The sequence below is a fragment of the Haplochromis burtoni genome, unplaced genomic scaffold (genome assembly GCF_018398535.1).
Source record: "Haplochromis burtoni strain Fernald_Lab_line unplaced genomic scaffold, NCSU_Asbu1 Contig_484, whole genome shotgun sequence".
Taxonomy (NCBI): Eukaryota; Metazoa; Chordata; class Actinopteri; order Cichliformes; family Cichlidae; genus Haplochromis; species Haplochromis burtoni.
Window position 1 is genome coordinate 191,730 of NW_024582845.1, and position 22,533 is coordinate 214,262.

Genomic DNA, 22,533 nt, shown 5'->3' on the forward strand with positions numbered 1-22,533 from the left:
ATATATATATATATATATATATATATATATATAATATATAAGGATACAAAATGGAAAGAAAAACCAAAGAAAAAAAAGGAAAACTATAGATAGACATTAATTAGTGTATGAACAAAGATAAAAAATATACATATTTTTAAACTATATATAACCTATGTATTAATTTTTCAGTTTTAAAAAAGAAAGTAAATCGAAAATATTGGTAGAATTACATAAGTTAAAATAGATATATTAATTCTGCTATATAGTACTGTGGAAAAGTCTTGAGCCAACCATAATTTCTTTATATTTTGTTTGGAAAATAGGAAATAGGTACATTAATTAATTGAAATATGTGCAAACATACATGGAAATATAGTATATGAGGCAAAAATAGTTTATATTTTCCTTTGTACATTTCTAGCAATAATTGGTATGACCACCTTTATTCCTTAACATAGCCTGAACTCCTTTAAACTTTTAGCCTTCTTGTAATGTTTTTTAAGCAGTCTTTAGGGATAGTTGTCCAGGCGTCTTTAAGGACATTCAACCTGCGTGCCACATTTCGCAGCCATATAGTGGCCTTCATTTTATGCTAACCAGCTGGCTGGCAGTCTAAGCTAGAAGCGTGCAACAACTACCAATATATTTACAATGACTCTCTAAAGCAAAAGTCAAAACATACAGCTCTGCTGTCACTTCTGACAAAAGTGAAGACAGAAAACTAAACAGCAGTGGCGTTTGTAGGGTTACTGAAGTTGGACTAGCTAATGATGTGCTAGCGTGGTGGCTAACTACACAGCTATGGTTAGCATAATATAAACACAGTGACGCTAGAGGATGAACGCTAACTTTTTTCCACTCAATAAAAGTTAATGTGAGGTTCCCTGATCGCATGGCACGATGCTGTAAACAGACCGAACTTTGTCAGGAGAACAACTGAGATAATCCATCCATAATGTGAGGTTAGTCATTAATATACTGCTGCATGGGCTGGGCTGTAGTTACACGATAAGGTTTTAAAAACTGAGCTTTAAAACGATTAGCGGTAATAAAAACCGAGAGCGGCCGACAGTGATCACTGACTGTTTTTACAGACAGAACAAAATATAAAGCATTAAAACATGTTAAAAACACAACAGTCTTAATAAACGCAGAGTAGTTTGGACCCGGAAGCAGGTTTCATCAAGTCATCACTTAAAGATTGGATATCCTACCTGCTGTGAATGTTTTAATGCACTACAGTTGTTATTATTACACTTGTCACATCCTGTTTATGACAGTTAAAATAAATAACATTCATATAAGAAATAAAATTGTCTCATGTAAACTGTATGTGGTGGTAAATATACTACTGTACTTTAATGTGAGTGTTAGGGCGGTACTTCAAGAGCCAAATATTTTATGAGATGGTACTCACTGTGAAAAGTTTGAGAACTGCTCCGCTAAAGAAAGCAAAATCCTCCGGACAGCACCTCTAAACATCTTAACGTTGTATAATTATTACTTTCTTAAAGGTAGGACTCATGTGCTGACTTTTTCAAAGGGTAGGAGAGCAACCTAAGCTAGGCAGGAGGTCACTTTAGCTATGAATTTACAGTACATGCTTCTTGTTCGACCCCCATCCTCAAAGACTACACACGGTGGTATCCATTGCTAAAATATCTTGGCCTTAGCTTGTTTCTCATGAGAGGTCAGTTTGTGAGTTACACATCTTTTAGCAGGCAACTGTGGGAAACTCCACCTGATAACCTCAGGTGTGCCTTGCAGGGCAGCACTGTGGTGCAGATTGGATTGCATACACATAGACACTTAAATCACAAAGGCAGTGATTGATCATAAATATTTGCTCACTTTGTACAGCCCTCAGGAAAACAAACAAGTCATCTTTGCATGCTTCCTTTGTTCCTTCTGCACTGATGAACACAGACCCAGACAGGTAAGGCATAAAAACAGAGAGAGAGAGATCTGACACTTTAGGGTGTAGGATGACAACTCAGTTTGGCCTATTACCACATCAAGATGTTTTTGCTGCTTTGTAATGTGCACAGACACAATGGTGAGCCTGGGAACTGGATGACTGATATGACACAAAGAGCAGTAAATGAGGCAAGGAAGCTTATCTTAGAGGAAAGTAACAGAACACAGGAAAGAAAAAGTCAGAGTTATTATGGAAAAAAAGTAGGAAGGAAAGACAATATAAAAGTATAACGTATAACCTGTGTGTGCGAATGTGTACGTGAGCGTTTTTCAGGTGTGAGAGTGTAGAAGTCATGAGCAGGCAGGTAACCCGAGCCCCATGTGAAGGCTCAGCCGCAGGAACTGAACTCAAGAATACACTGAGTCATTTCTAGCTGGCTACAATACACTCACATTCCCCAACACACACACCCACACCCGCATACACACACACACACACACACAGATGCTAACCACTCATGTGCAAAAAGTGAATCCATATGCAGACGCCTACGCACGCATAAACAAATGCTTCCCCTCCATCTTCATGCCTCTGACTTCCTTCTCACAGAGATTATGTGGCCACAAACGAGCTCTGACTCAACTTCGAAGACGCTGAGTCAAGAGTGACCACATGACACCTTTGACACCCGAGGGCCAACGAGGTCGTCTAAGCAAGTGGCGCCTAAAGTGGACGGTGACCTCTGGGGGCAGAGGCATCATACATAACAATGTCAGTAAAGTCACGCCTGCAGGTAATTATACCTTTTCGAGTCAAAGGTGGAGTTATTTGCTTAAGTACCCACGACGGCGTTATTTTGTTTAAATGCAAACTGTTGCCTAGCAGTTAAAGTGTTTGCTCGCTTAAGCTTTGGCATGCACTTTTCCAGTGTGTAAGGAAAAACATGTAAAAGAACTCTAAATATAAATATTAGACAGAGTAAGAAAGTGACCAAGATGATTAGCTCTCAGTCTTACGACAGTTTAAAACAGGGGTGTCAAACATAAGGCTCAGGAACGAGAAATGGCCTGACAAATCTGTTGAAACGGCAGTTCTTAAAATCTGACATTAAGACTTAATCTCAGGGATTAAATGTGTAGTTAAACAACGTTACGCTAACAGAAAGATTATCTTTACTCATCCAGCCCATTTCATAGCAAAGTTGCCCGAGTATGACCCTCGAAGTAAAATGAGATCAACATCACTCGTATAAAAGATGGATGTAGTCACTGTGACCTCACCCACTGGTGGAAAAACAGTGATCGCAGGCATTTTAATTGTGATTGACTGGAGACAGGTTGCCTCCCACCCTTAGAACTGAAGAAGCTTCTCGGATGAGAGGTGAAACGTCTTCAAGCAACTCAAAGAAGTCCAGACGCTTTTCTTTCCAAGCTCCTTAGACTACGATGACCTGGATGACTGAGAACCTTCACAGACATACTCCCACCAGGTGACCTATAAAATTGTCTTGCGATCAAAAGTGGCGGTCCAGAGGTTGAGGGCGTCACGAGGCAACTCCTAATTTTTCCTTGTAACAAAGAGGATGGTCTGCATTTCTTACTCTAGTATGACCGAACCATTGGCGAAGTCTCGTAACGAGTCCTCAGGTTGACCATTTTTAAAAAATGGATGTGACGAGGATCTAAGTGAGATGGATGTAATCTCACTGGATAACAACCTGTGGTTGACAGATTTGCTGGATAAGGCCTTTTTTTTTTTTTTACCTTATCAGCGCAGCTCTCTTGTCACAGAGTTTCAGATTTGGCCAAGTATTATGCCCTTTCTGACGAAACACCATTCTTACTTTCATACTCTATCAATGACCAAAATGAACAAAATTTACTTAGTTTTTAGATATCAAATAAGACACGTGACTAAGAACACTTTAATTATTACTTTATGTACTTAGCAATCAAGCCAGAAGCCAGTTTTCCCGTAGGCTTCTGTAAGAAACGCAAGTGTTTTTAAAATTACAGACATCGCCCCCTGCTGACCACTAAAAAGAAGGTGGAGTTGCTGTAGCTCCTGCTGGGGTCATATCCTCGCCCTCTTTTCCTGCGCACTCTACTGACCTGTCATAAAAATAAAGGTTAAATGCCTCAGTACATATTATGAAGGACTGAAATCACCAAATAAACACAGAACTTGGTTTTTAAAAAAGTATTTACAGTACTGTGCAAAAGTTTTTGGCAGGTGAGGAAAAAAAGATGCTGTAAACAAAGAATCCTTTGAAAAATGGAAGTGATAATCATTTATTCTCATCATTCAACAAAATGCAGTGAAAGAACAAAAGTGAAATCTGAATCAATTCAGAATTTGGTGTGACCAGCCTTTGCCTTTAAAGCAGCATCAATCCTTCCAGGTACACTTGCACACAGTTTTTGAAGGAACTTGGCTGGTAGGTTGTCCCAAACATCTTGGAGAACTAACCACAGATCTTCGGTCTCTTCATGTAACCCCAGACACACTCCATGATGCTGAGATCAGGGCTCTGTGGGGGCCATACCGTCACTTCCAGTACTTCTTGTTCTTCTTTACACTGACAATAGTTCTTAATGACTTTGTATGTTTGGGGTCATTATCCTGCTGCAGAATACATTTGGGGCCAATAAACAATCTTTTATATTTCTGAAAGCATTCTTTGTTTTTCTTTGTTTACAGCATTTTTTCCTCACCTGCCTAAAACTTTTGCACAGTACTGTATTTTATCTTCCATCATATTTTTTTATCAATTACTGCTTGATTTATAATTACTGATTGCATTAGTTATATTTGCATTTTTCAATCAATTGCCAGCAGTGAAACCAAAGCGGCACCGCACCCATGCAATTTTAAATCACTGTTCTCCAGGACCTATGTGAGTATTTTGAGGAGAAATTTCTACATTTCTCTTTCAAATCTATGAGGTTGTGTCTGGACTGATTGTAAATAGTTAATGCAAATTTGCATTTAAAGTAAAAATGCTTAGATGTTTAAAATGTGCATGTCAATAGAGTTTCAACAGATGTGGTATTTTCAGTGATTTATCGCTGTTTATCACCATAGTATCAAAACTTGATTTAGTTCTAAATTGATGGCAGACTGAATCCATCTTATTGTCATTTTAGCACCAAAGTCACTTTGAAGACAATACGAATGAAGCTGTTGCAGACCTGGTCTCAAGCTTCAGCGCTTGTGATGTCAAAGAAAACATGATCGCATGTTCATTGCACACGGCCGCAGTAATTCGCTCTTTTGCCTACTGGGACCTCATCAAATCGTTGGCAGTTTTGGTCCTCCACAGTTATGACTGAGTGAGATGTATGTCAGTCAGTTTCTATTTGTGACCAAAGAAAGCACAGCCAGGATGGAGTATTCTGAAAAAAAGTCAGGCACTTTGTTAATAGTACAGTAAAAATGATCAATTTATCTTAAACCATTGTCTAACCTGTCAGCTTGTTGCACAAGCTTTTCTGTCCGCCGATCAATAACCAGCCAGTCTCCTGAAATTATCATGTTTTGGGTCTTGTGTCGACACCATAGACCTCTCCCTACCCACTTCACATCATTTATAAGACAGGAGAAGTTGAAAGTGCTTCCACGTGATGTGAAATGTGGCTCAAATGAATAAATATTGATTTAAATTAATGCGGCTTTCCTACTCAGTTACCATCCAACACTATATATGCCTCCAACATCAATCATCCACACCAGCTTATATACACAGAGGTAAACCAAGCTACAACCATGTATTAGCCAAAATCCTTTAGAAAGGTAATGCATAATTACTCTAAGGGACTCGTGTATTGTCCAAAATGAGTCACTTTTTGCATCTAAGCCATGAAATAATCAGTAACGAGGTCTCCGTGCTTAGAACTAAAGTCTACAGTTCATTTTCTGGTCATTAAATGCCCGTTTCTCTGGTGTGATCCCCTGTATGTGTCTATTCTGCACTCTACTTTGCAGGCAAATCGAAGCTCATTATCAGTGACCAGCATGTTGAATTAACTGAAATGGTAGGAGCTTCGAACCTGCCGTCTCTCTGGCACCAGCTCATAAAAAGAAATCCAAAAGCAAGCAAGCAGCAAGTTTCTCTTACAGCTCAATTGGAAACAGATGCATCGATACAGATCCGTCCAAATACTGGCAGGGGATGTACCACGCCAGAGTCAGGTGGGACGTGACGTAGATGAACGCTGGTGCTTTTATGTTTCAATCAGGCTGATTTTAGAGTTTAAATCACCATCATCATCATCATCATGGCGATGATCTTGTTTAGGGTAATGATGTTTAAAAGGAAATGGTCAATCACAATCAATAAAGCTGCTGCAGCAGTGGGCCAACCAAAATACAGTGGTAATGAGACACTCATCTCATACCTGTATATAACAAAAGCATTCATTTAACTAGTTTTAAACACTTATATAAATGTGCTGAGAGCGATTCGATGAGCTGCAGACTCTGATATACAAGGAGTGATGAAGGGATCTCAGAGCTCACCACTCCCTGCAGTTATGCTGCTCATAAAACTGGACAGTGATGAGTAAATCATCCTCCCAGATCCTTCTGGTGGATGCAGGTGAGAGCAGGAGAAGCATTCTGTAGGTTACAGCTGTACATTCATCACGGGCATGAAAATCATGGTAATTTTGGGCATTTAAAGATTGATTTGAACTGTTCTTTTTCCCATTGCCTTTAACAAACAAGAATTGGGTGCAAAAGCTTGAAGTTTTTTTGGATTTTCTATGATCCACACAGCATCAAAAGACTGCATCTTTGTCTCGACTGAGAAAACGTTTCTCCAGAAAGCATTTGGCTTCTCCATGTGGGCAGCTGCAAATTTCAGTCAAGCTGGAACGTGCCGATTCTCTGTGGACAGCGATGCTGGCGTTCCAGCCTTGAGGGTGTCTCCGGAGATCTTCCTATTTTATGTAAATCTACCTTTCTCCAGCTTAGATCGTCCCGAGTTCTTTGGACTTTTCCACTGTTCTGAATGTTGGTCAGTGACTGCTGTCAAACAAATCCCTTTCATGCTGACAAAGAACTACCAGTTGTATGTTAAGTTCATTGAGGTGACCATTGCTAAGATTTGGCTCTATATAAATACAACTGAATTTTAATAGGCATTGTCATAGTTAAACACACACTTTAGATCCTGTATCTATATGTATGTACATTTGTACGATCCTGTGTGGACTGGAAAAAATCCCAAATGAATTCTAAGATGTTCACCCAGTGTGTTTTTTTTTAACATTACATTTTTATGCATCTCTGTCTTTGCATTTCTGAAGGCTCAATAAACAGGACCTCGCTAGCTCACAGGGTTCGTTCCATTTTAAAGTCCCATTAAGTCAACATAACGTACAGGATTTCTAGCAGGTGCTTGTTCCCAGGACACATGATGGTTTCTCTAAACTTTCACCATTACTTTGTGTTTTTACTGGCTGCAGAGAGCAGCCTGTGAGAAAAAAGAAAATCAATTCACCATCTAAACAAAGCGCTCAGAGAGGAGGTGAAACTTTACGAGTCCCGGGCCGCCAACATTTACAGGGTAGCACATGAAGTTCAAACTGACCCGCTGAATTTCTAAAGAGTTAAAAATAGCCCAGAATAATATTATTCTCTGGATGGTGATATAACGTCTGAGATAATATGAGCTGCTTCCCCCTCTCCATTCAGACTCGTATGGAGGACCAAAGCTGCCAAAAATTCAAAACAAAGAAAGAAATGAATGAACCTGTAATTAATGTAATATGACATGAGACACTTGAAATAAACACCAGTTAGCTCATAAAATGGTTTCTGTTAGCCGTTGTTTCCTTTCTGTAATTTTGTGCTAAGCAAAATAAAAAAAGAATAAGTTTGGAGAAATAAACTGGGTTGGGGGAAATCCGTACTATGACTGGTACGTAGCAGCCAGCCTGCTAATCAAATATACTCGATTAACTGATCAGCAATAAGGGGCATTCAGCCATGTGTTAACACAAAGCAGCGATCTTCTTAGGAGTGAACATTCAGCAAACTCACTCCTGAGATCCTTCACTGTGAAATGCTCTGAGAAAATGTAAAAGAACAAAGAGCCAGACTCCACAGGCCTCAGTTAGTTCATGATTGTCAAATTAGAAAATGCCTGAACAAATATGACTTGTTTGGAAAGGTTGGCAGGAGAAATAATAAATCTGAATAAACCACAACACTTCTGGAACAATGTGATTTGGCCAGATGAGGCGTTTGTGGAGTGGAGACGTTTAACCGTAATGAACGGCAACAGGTTTGGCAAAAACGAAACACAGCACATCAGCCGTCAGGCACGCTGGTGGAGGGCTGGTGATTTGGCCTCATTTCGCAGAACCTGTCAAATGTGAGACCATCTGTCTGACAGCTGAAGCTTGGTTGAAATCAGGTCATCCGACAGGACGATGATCCCAGTCACAGCAGCAAATCTACAACAGAATGGCTGAAAAAGGAAAGGATCAAGGTGCTGCAATGGTCATGTCCAAGTCCAGACCTGGTTAAAATGCTGATAAACAAACCCAAAACAAAACCCTAAAATAAAGAAGAGAGGGCCATGGGATGCATTTAATCCTGTGAGAACATTTTATAAATTAACACAATTATTTTAAAATGTTGAGGTGGGTTTAATGGCATGCAGATTCATTTACAGAGTAATATACTTTGACATCACCGTGTTAATGCCTAAATTCAGCTTCAAACCTGATTAAACTAAAATTTGAACAATTATCATTTTCCGTTCATTTGAAAATTGTTTGCGTGGTTAGTCATCGGAAAAATTGTGCCTACATGACGTCTTTGAATAGAACAAAGATTCACCTCACTATTGCCTGACAGAAGAAAAAAAAAAGAAAAATCTTATATTTCAGAGGACCAGAGCAGCAGCTGTTTCTCATTTTTGATCAAGATTCTTTGATTAGCTGCAGCTGACATTTTCCACTGGATCAGTTTCAGTTTGGCTTTTTAGGAAAAACTGGGAAAAAAAAAAGTAAATTCAGAGAACTAAAATTCGTGTTCTGAACACCGACGAAAACAAAAACACGTTTCAGTGAGAGATTTGCTCGAATCGGAGCTTAAAAAATATATAAATAAATGAAATAAAGATCAGGTGAGCACGAAATGCAAACAAGACATCAGTCGAAGTGATGAGGAGCTAAAACAAAGAAGACAAAACAACTTTAATCAGGGGAATAATTTAGTAGAGTGAACAATTTTACATTTACATAAATTAATTCACATCATGATTTTCTTTTAACCCTTCCACAACAGCCTGGAAATGCTCCTCACCTTCTATAAGGAATGACATGGTTTCCGATGACTATATACGCCGTTAACATAACAAAACTGTCTGCATGGCAGGACAGCGCTGCATAGTTCCCAGGCTGGAGCTGTATCACAAAACTCAAACATAGAACGAAAAAGAAAAGAAAAAGAAAAGATGTTTCTAGTGGGTTCCCAGGCTGACGTGAAAGTCTTTGTGGAGTGTACGCTTGCTTGTGTGTGTGTGTGTGTAGTCGATCCTGTTCTCACACTCCTGGATCCTTCACCCTCACGGCTACAGGAAACCTCACAGAGGGAGGGAGGTGTCTGCACATCCATCAGCCCAGCTCAAAGTGCTCTGTCTGGGCTCGCTGTGATGGCCCGGAGGCAGGCACGGAGCTCCCAAAACAGCTCTTCATCTTCCCCAATGTCTTCATTTTCTCCTCCTCCACCCCGTCTCCTCTTGTCAGCACCTATAACAGAGGATTAGCTGTTCCTGCCTCCCCCCCCTTCCTCCCAGGTGTGAGAATCGAGATGGCAAACAGAGGAGAGAGAAGTGGCCTTTGGGGTTCTCTGAAGGTTTCCTCACTGGTTTGAAAATGAGGAAGGAAATGAGAACAGAAAATGTTGGAAGGTGCAGATGTGAAATATTCCATCGACTTACTTCTGTCCTACTTCCCTCATGATATCGGGTCCAGCACTGTCAGTAAAAGGACGAGTCACTGTTTCTGACAGCTTGTTGTTTTCTTGAAATTTTTTCAGTGGTGTGTGTCGTCATTCGAAGAGCCAAAGTTGCCTTCAAGTTACACAGAAAATAAATTCCTTTGTTCTCTGGTCAGCTGTGCAAATGAAGCTCAAGCTTCCTTGGCTCTCTCTCGCCAAAGAGGTAAAGGTGCATTTCATGTAAGTCTACAAGCTGGTGTACCCCCCCCCCCCCCCCTTCACCCCACTCTACAGAGGGGCGATTTGGTGGGCGAGGATGAAGAGGAAGGACGGAGAAGATCAGTTGAAGAGGATGGAGTCCGGGTCCCTGTTGGCCATCTGCGCCATGTGTTTAAGTATGTCCTTTTTGGTGATGATTCCCAGCAGCCTCCTGAAAACAGAGACAGAAAAGCAGAACAAAAGTGGATGACTTCAAGTCATTCTTTGATCACCTCGTCATGGAAAACCAGAGAGAGTGACAGAAAGCAGAAACCTTCGCTTAGGCCTGGCCCTCTATCTCGGCACAGTTGATTCAGTTTTATTAAACGGAGCCAGGGCAACTGGCAGAGCACAGCAACATGAAAACACAGAGCAAACAAGTGACTGATCAACAACACGACTCTGCTAACACAAATCAAATCTACTTCCAGTGGTGCTGGTGGTGGGTTGGGTGGGGGGGGGTTAAATCTCGGGGGGGGGGGGGGGGGGGGGGGGGGGGGGGTCAGAGAAATGGAAGCCGTCCACGACATCCGGCGATTAATTGCGCAACGCTCCGAGGACATTTAATCTGCTGCATATTAGCGACAGATGATTTTCAACAGATGGCATAAGCCATTCGTCTTCTTACAAATTAAACGTTGAAATGACCTCACATGCCAGTCACTATCTGCATCTGAAAGGAGCGAACCACCATCAGCTCACGACGCTCGCTCAATTAAAACCGTTGCAGGAAAATGCTGTTTTTGTATGCACGCTGTGATCTGTGATGACGTGAGGCAGCAACGCCCTGAGGAGTCAGAGAAATGGGCTGAACTGGCTGCAAATGGCTCGATGAAAACTAGATTTCTTGGGGCCACACTATGAGAATCTCCACTCACAGCTCGCCCGACTCCTTAGATGTGGCTTCGTCGCCTACCCCAGCATGAAAATCAGATTAAAGAGTCGCTATTTTGACACATGTTAGTGGTCTGTATGGAGCCCTGAAGCTTTAACTCTTTCCCCCATAAAGACAACATCTGACAACCTCCCCAGTATTCTTAATGAGGTTGTGGATACAAGCGGCAGAAATCATCGTCCTTGGGAAGGTGTCTGCGGTGAGAAGCTCAGTCATTTGGCAGGAATTCGAGTACAGCTGGTGAAAGGTTGCAGATGAGGTGGTTTGGGCATCTGACTGGGATGCGTCCTACACCTCAGCAGGGCCTGGACATGCTGGAGAAGATCCCTCAACTGACTAAGGGATAGCTTATGCACCCCTCCAGGACAATCTGGAAATCTCTGCTTTAACTGGCGCCCCTATGACCCACACCCCAATAAGCACCGAAATCACTGTTTACATTATATTTTTTTGTTTATCTGTAACATCCTTGATGCTTTAAGCCTACATTTTACTGTGTTATGGAAAAGACATGCAGAGCTGGAGATCTGACAGCCAAGTAGTTGTTTAGTTTAGTTGTAGTCCGTGCAGTCTCAAAATTCAGACGTCTACAAGAACCCTGAATTACTGTTTTTTGGACTAAAGCATAACAATATTCATCATTACATTCAGATTCTTATCCTGAGTCCCTACTACAGCAGCATTGTAGGATTCTCAGTTCAAATAAAGCCTAAGCTTTGGTGCACAACCTCAGCTTACCCTTACTGAAAGAGGCTGTTTTAGCTCTTCTCCCTTTAAGCCACCTTTCGTCTGATTGGCTGTCCCTAGCAAACAGAAGTATTCCAGAGCAGGTGGGTGGGGCTTCTGTGAGATCACTATACCAACATCATGCAGAGTTAAAAATAGAAAAACATTTGATGGAGACGTTGTGTTTAAAGGGGCTTGAAGCCTGATCTTCTAGCTCCCAGGGATTATTTCTAAATACACTGACCTCATCATTAACATTCACAACTGCAGCTGTATGTGAATTATATCATATTATATTTTTTTAGATGAAATATAAATATTTAACAAACAGATAATATTGAAAAGCTTAACAGGTCCACTTTAATGTAAACAACTTCATCCTCTGACCAAAACAAAAAAGCCCAACACAAGCAGCTTTTACATCTTTCTTCCACCCACACAAACATCCCAGCGCTGCTTCTTTAATCATCTGTTCAGAGAAACACATGTGACAGGACTGTCTTTCATTCATAAATGCTCGCGTGAAGATGTGAATTTGACAAATGAGAAAAAGATCAAAGAAATCTGAGCACCAACAAAAAAAATGAAAACAAGGCAAAACCAAGTCTAACGAAAACATTGTGGCAGTGAGGATGTTGTTGTTTTGGCTTGTTTTGCAAAATAAACTTAAGCTGACACATGAAAAACAAAAGCAGATCGAGGTTTTGGTTTTTGTTTTTTTAAATTTCAACACAACAAATACCGAGTCAACCAAAAATGACTTCCACCTAACTAGGCAACCTTGAACTAAACATAGCCTGGGGAAATCCCTTTGTTGCAGGTGAGAGCGATAAAATTAACATCTCGTAGGACCGCAGACACCAGAGTTTGCACTTCATACAGCCTCAAGGTCTGTTTTCTGTGTGCAAACCTTTTTTGTTCCCAGACAATGAGTGATTCATTTAATTTAAAACCTCATCCTGCCCAACCAAGCAGAGCAGACTACAGCTTTCTTTAACCAGTTTCAGTCCTTTCTCCTTCTCACCCCTTTTATGTACCTCTAGTTCCTTCATGTTCCTCTAAGTCCCTGTTTAGCCCAACCCAGAAAAGAAAGAAATTCTACTTTGGGCCCATCTGAGGCCAATGTGTCCTTCAGGAGTCACTATGCTTGACAAAGTTACCCACAGGCAGCGAGTCAATCTTAAACCGATCTTTTATAATAAGCTGTTGTGAAGAGCAGCAGCTACATGCCTGAGGGGTTTTTGTTGACAGTTGCTGATTTTCATCTCTTCTGCTTTCAAACTTGGTTTGAATTATTGCTCCACACGTCAGACTCAAGTGGCAGCAGGAAGAAACAGTAAAAAAGGGGGTTTTACACAGGAAGGATAAATTGGTTATACACACTGACAAAGAGTGACACTACAAGTATAACGATGTGTTCGGATCAAACCCAAAACAAAGTTTTTGTGTGTTTCAATTATACAGAAAGTACATGTGAAGAATCAAATGGATGCTATGTGAGTAAGAGGTGAATAAGCATCCAAAAATAGTGCAAAAGAAATTGTGTCTCGGGCTGTGTTGTAAAACCTGAGGTTTCTTTTTCCTCCCAGGCTGCTTAAAATCCCTTGAAAGCACACACCATAACCTAGTGTGTAACTTCATTTAAATGTAACCACAACTCCAATTCCAAGAAAGTATGCATTTACAAATGCACTGCCATCTACTGCATGCTGGTGAAATTGCAGAGTACCACAGACCCACTATACAAAAGTCTAGATGCTGTCGGTGCTGTTGACCCCCCCAAAACAGTTCAGCTTCAGGTGCCACAAACCAGTGGGTGAAGTTACAGTGACATTATCCATCTTAGAAATGACCCATCTTTTGAGACATTTTCAGCTGTTTGACAATCTAGGGTACAAGGTAAGTAAGATGTCACCAAATTTAAACCTATTCATCATGGGCATGAATGCCGTGGTAATTTGGGGCTTTTAATTATTTCTTTGAACTTTTATTTTTCCAGGGTGGACTGAATGTACAGCATACACCTTTAATGACTTTAAAAAACGTTGGGTCTTGTTCCAGACCCCGTCAAACTGTTACCTTACCCTCAGATGACAGAAAATAGGTTAAATATTTTGAAACAACCCAGGAACCACCAAAGCTCAAGCCTGCCATGAACTGGAAATCTGACATGAAATTAGAGACAAAGATTGAGGTATTTTGCCACAAAGACGAGAGGTATGTTTGGAGGAGTAAAGGTGAGGCTTTCAAACCTAAAAACAGTGTACCACCTGTCAAGCATGGTGGTGGTAGCATCATGTTCTGGGCTGTTTAATGGCAGCAGCAATAGCACGATGTGGCTGGAATAATAATGGGGGAGGAATACTGCCAAATTCTTCAACTTCACCTCAAAGCAACAGCTAGATGTTGGACATGGTTGTTCTAACAGTAAATGATCCCAAACACATATCAAAACGGGTGAACATTATACTTCTGGAATGGCCTTTCCTAATCCCTGTCCACATCGATATTGAAAGTGCATTTAATAGCTGAGACCGTGGCAGGAAACCAATTTAAATGAACATTATACCAACTCTACCAAGAAGATTGGTCACATATCCTGTCAGAATTATTGTGGAAGCTTGTTGACAGATAACAAAAGCACCTGGTGGAGGTGCAACTTGCTAAAGGGCATCAACTAAATATACTTTTGACCCCGTGTGGATTAGAGAAAATACAAAATACATTCAAATTTGAGCACCCAGTTCTTGTTTTTTAAAGTCATTACAGATGTAACTTGATCCACACTAAAGTAAAAAGTACCTTGAGCGCTTATTTACAATAAATACTAGATCACGAGGTCTAAAAAGACTTGCTTCAAACAGCCTCTTGCACATCAGCTAACTCACGGGGGTTGCAATGACAACCTCATTTGGCAACTCGACTGTATTTCAGCGGTGCTAAGTTGTAACATCAAATTTTATTGTCCCCCAGGTAGCGAAAAAATAATAATTTTAAAGTAGCTCAAAGGTCACTTTGCTGATGATTTTAAGGGAAAGAATTTACGCTTGTCTCCATGTTTTTACTGATTTATAGGTAACACTTTGGATCATTTTAAGCCTTTATATTAAAAAAAAAAAAAAAAAAAAAAAAAAAAAAAAACACGAACACGGCAGAGAAATAACAGGAACATTGTAGCTCGCTGCATCTTAACCTCTGAGCTGCATGAGATCCTCACGCTCAGAATTTAATTTGAGCAAATACAGTGAATACATTGCCTGAATTAGTTGGGCTGAGCCAGCCTTCTCTGCTTCAGTGATCCAAACTGATAAACTTGGCATAATTCTTCCCCTGGCAAACCCACATTTCTTTCATATTCTTACATTTATTTTCCTTCCCTCTCACATTTCATATCTTCATTCTTTTTCTACGCCGCTTTTTGATTCGCTCTTTGCAACATTAGGTGGCTCTGTGCCTTGATGGCAGCTCAGGCCAAGGCTAAACACTCGGTCTTCCACAAAAGGAGCGTTACTGTAGAAAACTTGATACACTGTGCCAAGAGGACAAAGTGAGAAACCACAAGCTGCATGATTACGTGTTTGTTTAACCGCCTTTGTTATATAGACCGCATTTACTGTAAATTCATAATATACACAGTCCCACTCCTAAAATCCCATGTTTGAACATGTCAGACCTCGATCTAAACAACCGTGTGCGCACGAGAGACGGACCGAAAGAAGAAAAATGAACCCAACTCTGATTAAGTTTATTGTTCTTCTGTTGCTGAATGTAATTCTGCAGACCAACACTATAGTTTTCCATTATGAAGACAGATGTAAGGCCCGACAGACAAAGAACAGTGTGTTGTTTAGCTAAGTTGGCCTCAGTGGGGCTGGAGGAGGTGTGTTGATAGTGATGATTTTAGAACAGAGTAAAGTTTTTGCTAAATATCCCTGAGAGCTCACATTTCAAATGAATGACCAAACAGCAGCCTTAGTCCAATTTCTGCGTCGACTTTTTAGCGGCCGAACTGATGCCAGGTTTTCTACAGATGAGGCCAAGTTTGATTTAAGCTCTTTAAAACATTTTAATGATGCATCTGAACAAAACTAACTAAAAGAGAAGAAAAAGACATCACTTACTCAGGATTACAGACGCTGGTTGTTTTGTTTGTGGTTAGATTAAAGCGCTCATCAAATATTAAAGCGAATGCAGATCTGAAATGCACGGAGCTAATCCAAGCTGCTGATGCTGTCGTGTTGGAATTGCAACTGCCTGTGAGTAATTGCAAAGTCTGGGAGAGTTCAGAGGGCAGTTAATAAAATCCTTCATCGCATCTCTAATTCTGCAGTCACACTAGGGAAAACAGTGGTTGAATATATTGCAACCATGTGCAATGAACTTGCGATGAAATGGTCGCTTCAAAGGCAGGGACCAAGTCCGGGGCCGCTCACAGTAAGTTGCCATCTTCAAAGTGACAATAAGACGATGCAATCCCAATAAGACCGAGTCAGTCTGCTGCGAGTTTCTTATCAGTTTGCACTTAAATGGATTCAAGCTATAATCTGTTTGTGATAATGCGGCTCTTAACTGTGACAAATCGGTGAAAATCCCAAATCTGTTGCTGTCTAGATACCCAGAAAATCATACTAAGTACTTGCATAAATCCAGCCAAAACCTCACAGACCTGAAACAGCAATTCATCCTAAACATAGACGAAGTTGTTGGAGGACGGTGATTTACTCCGAAATGACAGACAACGCAGCAACCTTCTCTTACATGACCAGCATACAACCAGCTGGCAACCAGTTGAGTCAACTTGCAGACAAATTGCGCTCATCAGTGTAGACCAAGTGTTGCAACCAATCTCTCTGCATTTATAAATCCCTCTGTTAACATGCAAAACTTGGCCAATTTATCAGAGTTATTCCAGCTGCGGCTCCGTTTTTTCTTAGTCACGAAGACGTCGCCGTCCCATTTTCACTCTGGTGACCAAGTCACTGGCTTTCACCACCACGATGCAGCATGTGCACAAACAGATTTTGTAGGAATTTTTGGATGCATGTTGTTCTCTGGGATTTACTTTTAAGAACATGTTCGTAACGACTTACGTAGTTAAATAAAGGTTATCTTGAACTGATGCACCTTGTTGTAGTACAATTTGGTACTACGTGAAAGTACAGCCTAGTCCTAGTGCAGCTGATATCTCTTTGGTACGATACTCAGTTGTCTTGGACATGAAGTCACTTATTTCTTCACATTTTGTCGATGGTTTTAGTTTTTGTTATTTTTCGTATAAACAGATTTATTTATTTTCTTTAAATGGCAGAACGGTGGTTAAGGTTTCCCCTGTGTTGGTTCTTACTGCATACTCTGTGCATGAAAGGTTTATTGGTGAAAGAGGAAACATGTTAGAAAGTTAAAAAATATATACACACATCATCTGCTAAGTTTCCCAATCATACTACAAAAGCCTTGATCACTGCGGGACTACTTTGAAGACGCAGATTTTAAAAAGTGTCATGAGCTACAAAAGAAAATCTTCAATGCGTCCAAATTGATAGCGTGCCATCATCATAATTCCTCCGCTTCCCTGTGTGTTGCTTTTGCAAATATCAAATACCACGTAGGCTTTGTAGCTCTATCCATGACATGTTTTCCATTACGGAGACGTGCATACCAAAGCCCCAAAAGCCATTATATCAGCAGATGTACAAAACACAAAGTCCTCACTGAAGTTCATGGTATGGAGTCAGTGACAGTTCAGAGTTTAAGGCAGAAAAACACCTTGAGAATTTCCACTGTTGTTCCTCACTGCCACACACTCCATTAACCTTCTGTCTCCCCCTCCCTGACTCCTGCACTCACCTTGATGCATGACCTGACAGAGGAATGACCCCGAGCTCTCCTACACATTCATCTGTCACTCCTTTCATTCCTCCACAAGCGCAATTTCCTCAACATATCTCAGTTTAATGTCTACGGGAGTGGGAGTGTGGTCATTTTGTGTATCTTTGTTAATATTGCTTGAAACTAGAGGGCTCTGCTCATACAATAAGTCATTTTGGAGACTAAATCCAGCGCAGGTTTGCCCTTTGGACACTAAATATTTGATATAAAAACATTAATTACAAAATCAAGTATATGCATGTGTGTGTGTTTCTTCTTACCCATTATGTGTGACCAGACACTGGCGTAGCCCCAGTTTTCTGAAAATATCCACAGTGATGTCCATAGGGGTGTGATCAGTAACTGTAAAGGGGCTCAGGTCCATGATGCACCTCAGCCGGAGGGGAGGCGGTGCGTCGGGAGGAAGCAACGGTGTGTGCTCAGTGAAGACCACTTGGGAGGCACTGACGATGCCATCCTGACGTTTGCGGGCATTGTCTGAAAGGAGCAAAGTGGGATTTGTGGAAACCAAATTGCTTTGCATACAAATAAAAAACAAAAAAACCCTGTGACTAGATCTTTGTTTACACACGAGCATAATTCATACCTATTGATATGAGCAGATCTCTCCTGAGTACAAATCCCACAAGCCTTTGGGACTCCGAAGAGACAACCACAGGGAAGCCACTAAAGTGCGTGCTCTCCACCAATGACTGCGCATAAACCAAGAAACGAATGTTATTTCTATTATCTCTATTAGGATTCCAAATCTCTTCCCAAGAAACATAGGTGTAATATGTGCAGTCGTACCTCCACCTCCCCCACAGTCATGCCCTCCTGCGTGAGCACAGCAAGCGCGGGGTCCATCCTCCTCGGCCTCATCACGTCCACCGCCAGGCTGCTGTGTTCAAACTCTTCTTTTGGCTCCAGGAACGGGTATCCATTCAGCCTGATGTGAGCCTGCGAAACATCAGGAACATGCAGGTTTTACGTCTCCATTTTTAAAAGCAGGGGGGGAAAAAAAACCTAAACAATAAAACACATGAATCCTAATAAAGACAAAAAGAGCGCAAACTCGCTCTTATTGTACAGCAAAGGGTTGGAGGGGACAGACACTTTTCATTAACGTTTGCAGACACGTCACCTCGTAAATTCCCTCTCTTCCGAAAGCATCTGCCACCCATTTGCTGGTCATGGTTGCAGCCATGAGGGGAACAATGTACTCCAGACCGCCAGTCAGCTCAAACATGATGACTACCAGAGATACTGTCATTCGAGTCACTCCACCTGGAGGCAGATATGAGAATGGAAAAGGTTAGACCACAGGCGAGCAAGATTAATAGGCGATTTAATTCCCATCTGACTCATTTTATCTTCATCTGCAGGCAAAAAGAAAAAGAGCAATTAGAGAACAGAGGGCACATAAGGTGAGCATATAAAAGAGACAGCGCTGCTGTTCATCGAGTTTACAGAGGCATTTAGTGGCACATCTATTTCTCTACCCGAGAGCTCAGACCATTCATCTCCTCTCTGTATGACACTGTTGCCACTAACATCAGCTGGTAAAGTCTGAATCCAATTATCATCATCTTCGACCTCAGATGTGGCCAGAAAGCCAAGGCTACGTTTTCAACTCTGTGCTTTTCTTCAAAACAACTGCCACGAAACAGCTGCATGTCAAAGACTTTATTACGAGTGTTGTATATCCTTTTTTTCCACTTTCAGAGGATTAAAAACTTTTCTTCCTGTTTTTTTTCTACACATTTAAATTATTAACTGATGATTTTTTTGTGATTATGTACCACAAAAATCTAACAAGATATTATTATTTTTTCATTACTTCAAGAGGTTTTTCCAAAAAACAAGTAAGATTAGTAATCGAGCTGCAGTCAGGGTGGCGCGCGCACTGTTAGCTAATCCAGATGGCTGCCTCACCTTCCAGTGGCGTGAACGCGTCTGAAGTGGGACTACCTCCTGCTGTTTGTGCTAAACGTGAGAAAGGATTACTGCAGCACGCGTCCTGACCTGATTCTCCTCATGTGAAATGTACATAACATCCAGCTGTTTCAACAACAGAATGAGTCTCACACGTGTAGAAATTCTGTTTCTTTCCAGCCACTCATGCTGTATATGTAGAAACTATATAACACACAAGTAGTAACCATAGAACCAAAACACAGAACAATAGAGAATCCAATTTTTCAGAGCAGTACTTGGGAATGGTGAGAAGGAAGAACTCCCTTTTCACTCTTTATGTTTTGAAAGCCTACTAGGAAAGACCCTAGAAGCTCTCCTCTGAACCCTCCTAAGACCCGAACTCTTTCATGGCATGCATTTTTAATTTCTCTTTGCTATTTGGGCTGATTGGGACCTGATGAATGTAAAAACAAAGAATTACCAGATTTATTTATTTTTTTACCTGCTTTTTGTTTCTGAGAAAAGTAAGATCCACATGAGAGGACATTCATTTTAAATTTCGATAGAACAGTGGCGGTATAATGTCCTTCTAAGTGGATATCAGGCCCTTGTAGAGCGAAATTTAGTATTTTGGTCTAGACAGCCCAAATTGCGACATCCACATATGTGGACTCCAGGTCCTAGGAGGTTAAAGGTTTCTGCCATATTTCAGGCCTGACTAAAGAATAAATGACTGGATTTGCATCAGATATTAGTAAAGGTGGTTTGTGATTATGCAACCCCCCCCCCTGGGAAAAATCTGTAAAAGTCGCCAAACCACGTCTTTATTTATACGCACTGAGGTGTCAAACATCGTCATTGAGGGTACAGGGAAAGTCATCAAATATTGTTTGAGGGAAAAAGTTAACAGGAAGAAAACTCGAGGAGCATTTTCTATCTAGACACTCAGCTGGTTCAGAGTATTTGGCAGTGTGTTATTACTGTGTAATAACTGAAAGTAGCTACCCTTGTTTTAGTTTTGGCTCTACGAGCAATCTCTATTTGCATTGCTGTATCAGATCATCAGGAATGTATTTAGTGCCAGCATGTATTTTGCCAGTAAAATAAGTAAACGTATAGAGATCCAAGTACTGGCGTATGCTGGGTTTGAATGTTTGCAGCTCAAACAGCTCCACAGAGCAGCTACGATGGCACAATCCCATAATGGTGACTTGTGAACAAGAATAACAGCAGCACATGAGAGTGTGAGGCGGTCAAGAGTGGAGACTCCTGTGTGTAAATGCTGTTGCCCTGTGTTGTGAAAGAGACTTTGAGGAAAATGCAAAGAGACAAACCACAGTGTAGTAAAGGGAATGAAATCTCTGGCTTTCTTAAATCAGATGAGATCTCTTTCACTGCCAGATATTTTATTTATGAGCACTATCATAAAGTGTAGTGTGTGCATATATTACAGAGACATATTTCAGAAACAAGAAACCTCTCTTTAAACTCTGTCCCAGATCTATAAAACACGCGGCTCGCTACCCTCAAACTTTCTTCTTGTGCGAAGAATTAAACATCTGTTTTTAGACTAGACACCTCTCTGTGAAGAGAACGATAACCCATCAGCATCATTTTCTGTGCTATGTTTAGTTCGACAAAAGAGAAGGGAAAGGGAAAACAATGATAACTGTATCGTCATCATCATCAAGCGTTAAAACAATTTACTGCACATGAAAAGTAATGGCTAATATCAGAAACCTGAAGTGTGTACGACATGTGACATCTATGAACTGAAGAGAAAACTGATTTAATAAACAGCTATAAATCTGTGGTGTATTAAACACCAGATGATGTGTAGTAAACAATCGCTCTGTAAAGCTTTTTCTGTATTTAAATAGGTACTTTTATCTCAATAAAACAAGGTTAAATGTGCCAATGCAGCATTTTTGAACCAGTTTTATTCGAAAATCTTTTTCTAAAAGAATAAATAAGGGAAGTGGCAGATTTTGAATTGAAGAAATTTTTGGATTTGCTTCAGAAAAAAAAGATAATCAGTCATCAGTGTTGAAATTCTCACAACACTGATATTTTGGTGACCTGTAGGGTCTCGTTTCACCAGTGCAGGGTTGAGCTACCACTGATGACCAAATGTTTATAACAGTGACTAAAAAGCATTATTACTATTAAAGGCCATGTGCTGAGCTGGCGTGATTCATAAGTATCTGATAGATCCCAGTTTGTTGTAAGCAAGGAGCCTTCCCCGCACACAAATGTTGGCCACGGAGTCCCACAAGGGGCCGATATTTTTTGCGCACCGCAAGCCACAAACGTGACTCTGTTCTTCTGGATGGAGCTTTTTCAGCAGGAGAAATGTTTAATTACTCATCCAAGTGAAGTTTGGCCAGCGTTATAAACAGCACAGTTTGGAGGAACTTCAGAATGAACTTTTTGAAGCTTTTTGGTTTTTGATCGACAGACACCCCTCTGCTATCCATTCATACATTCTTAATTATTAACTGTTATATTCTCTCTTCCACAGAGTTGTGTTTTGTCTGTTTTTCCCCATCACAGCAGATGGATTCCAGTCACAGAGCCTGAGATTTCTTCCTGTTTAGAAAAAATGGCCTTCCTTCTTTCCTGCCATTACCTGGTGCCTGCTTATAGTGGATTGTCTGATTGTTTTATGCAAAGGACTTCAAGTATCTTGGGATCTTATTCACGAGTAATGTGACGGAGGAGTGTCAGTTGGACGGGCGGACTGGTGCAATGAACTTGTTTGCCGCGATGAAGAGTGAGCCGAGTCTTTCGTGAAGCTTTCATCTATGCCCCAACCATCACCTATGGTCATGAATTACGGATAATGAGCAAAAGAGAAAACATGTGAATACAAGTGGCTGAAATTAGTTTCTTCCTTGCTGTGGCTGGGGCCAACTTTAGAGGCAGGGTGAGGAGTTCAGACATCCAGAGGGATCTCAGAGGAGAACCACTACTACTACTTGTTGAAAGGAGCTGGATGAAGCGGTTTGAGGCTCTG

General features: G+C 40.9%; 1 protein-coding gene across 4 annotated transcripts in view; it reads right to left on the reverse strand.

The window, feature by feature from the left end:
- Positions 1-7,173: 7,173 nt before the first annotated feature.
- The window catches only part of clcn5b (chloride channel, voltage-sensitive 5b), a 45,312-nt gene continuing 29,952 nt past the window's right edge, over positions 7,174-22,533 (reverse strand). For all 4 annotated transcript variants that reach the window (XM_005946748.3, XM_005946747.3, XM_005946749.3 and 1 more), the window contains 5 exons: positions 18,745-18,887; positions 18,411-18,560; positions 18,208-18,313; positions 17,882-18,098; positions 7,174-10,283 (listed from right to left, as the gene is read on the reverse strand). In XM_005946748.3, the coding sequence (XP_005946810.1) occupies positions 10,193-10,283; positions 17,882-18,098; positions 18,208-18,313; positions 18,411-18,560; positions 18,745-18,887 (707 nt within the window). In that variant the 3' untranslated portion in view covers positions 7,174-10,192. The remainder of the gene's footprint in view (positions 10,284-17,881; positions 18,099-18,207; positions 18,314-18,410; positions 18,561-18,744; positions 18,888-22,533) is intronic.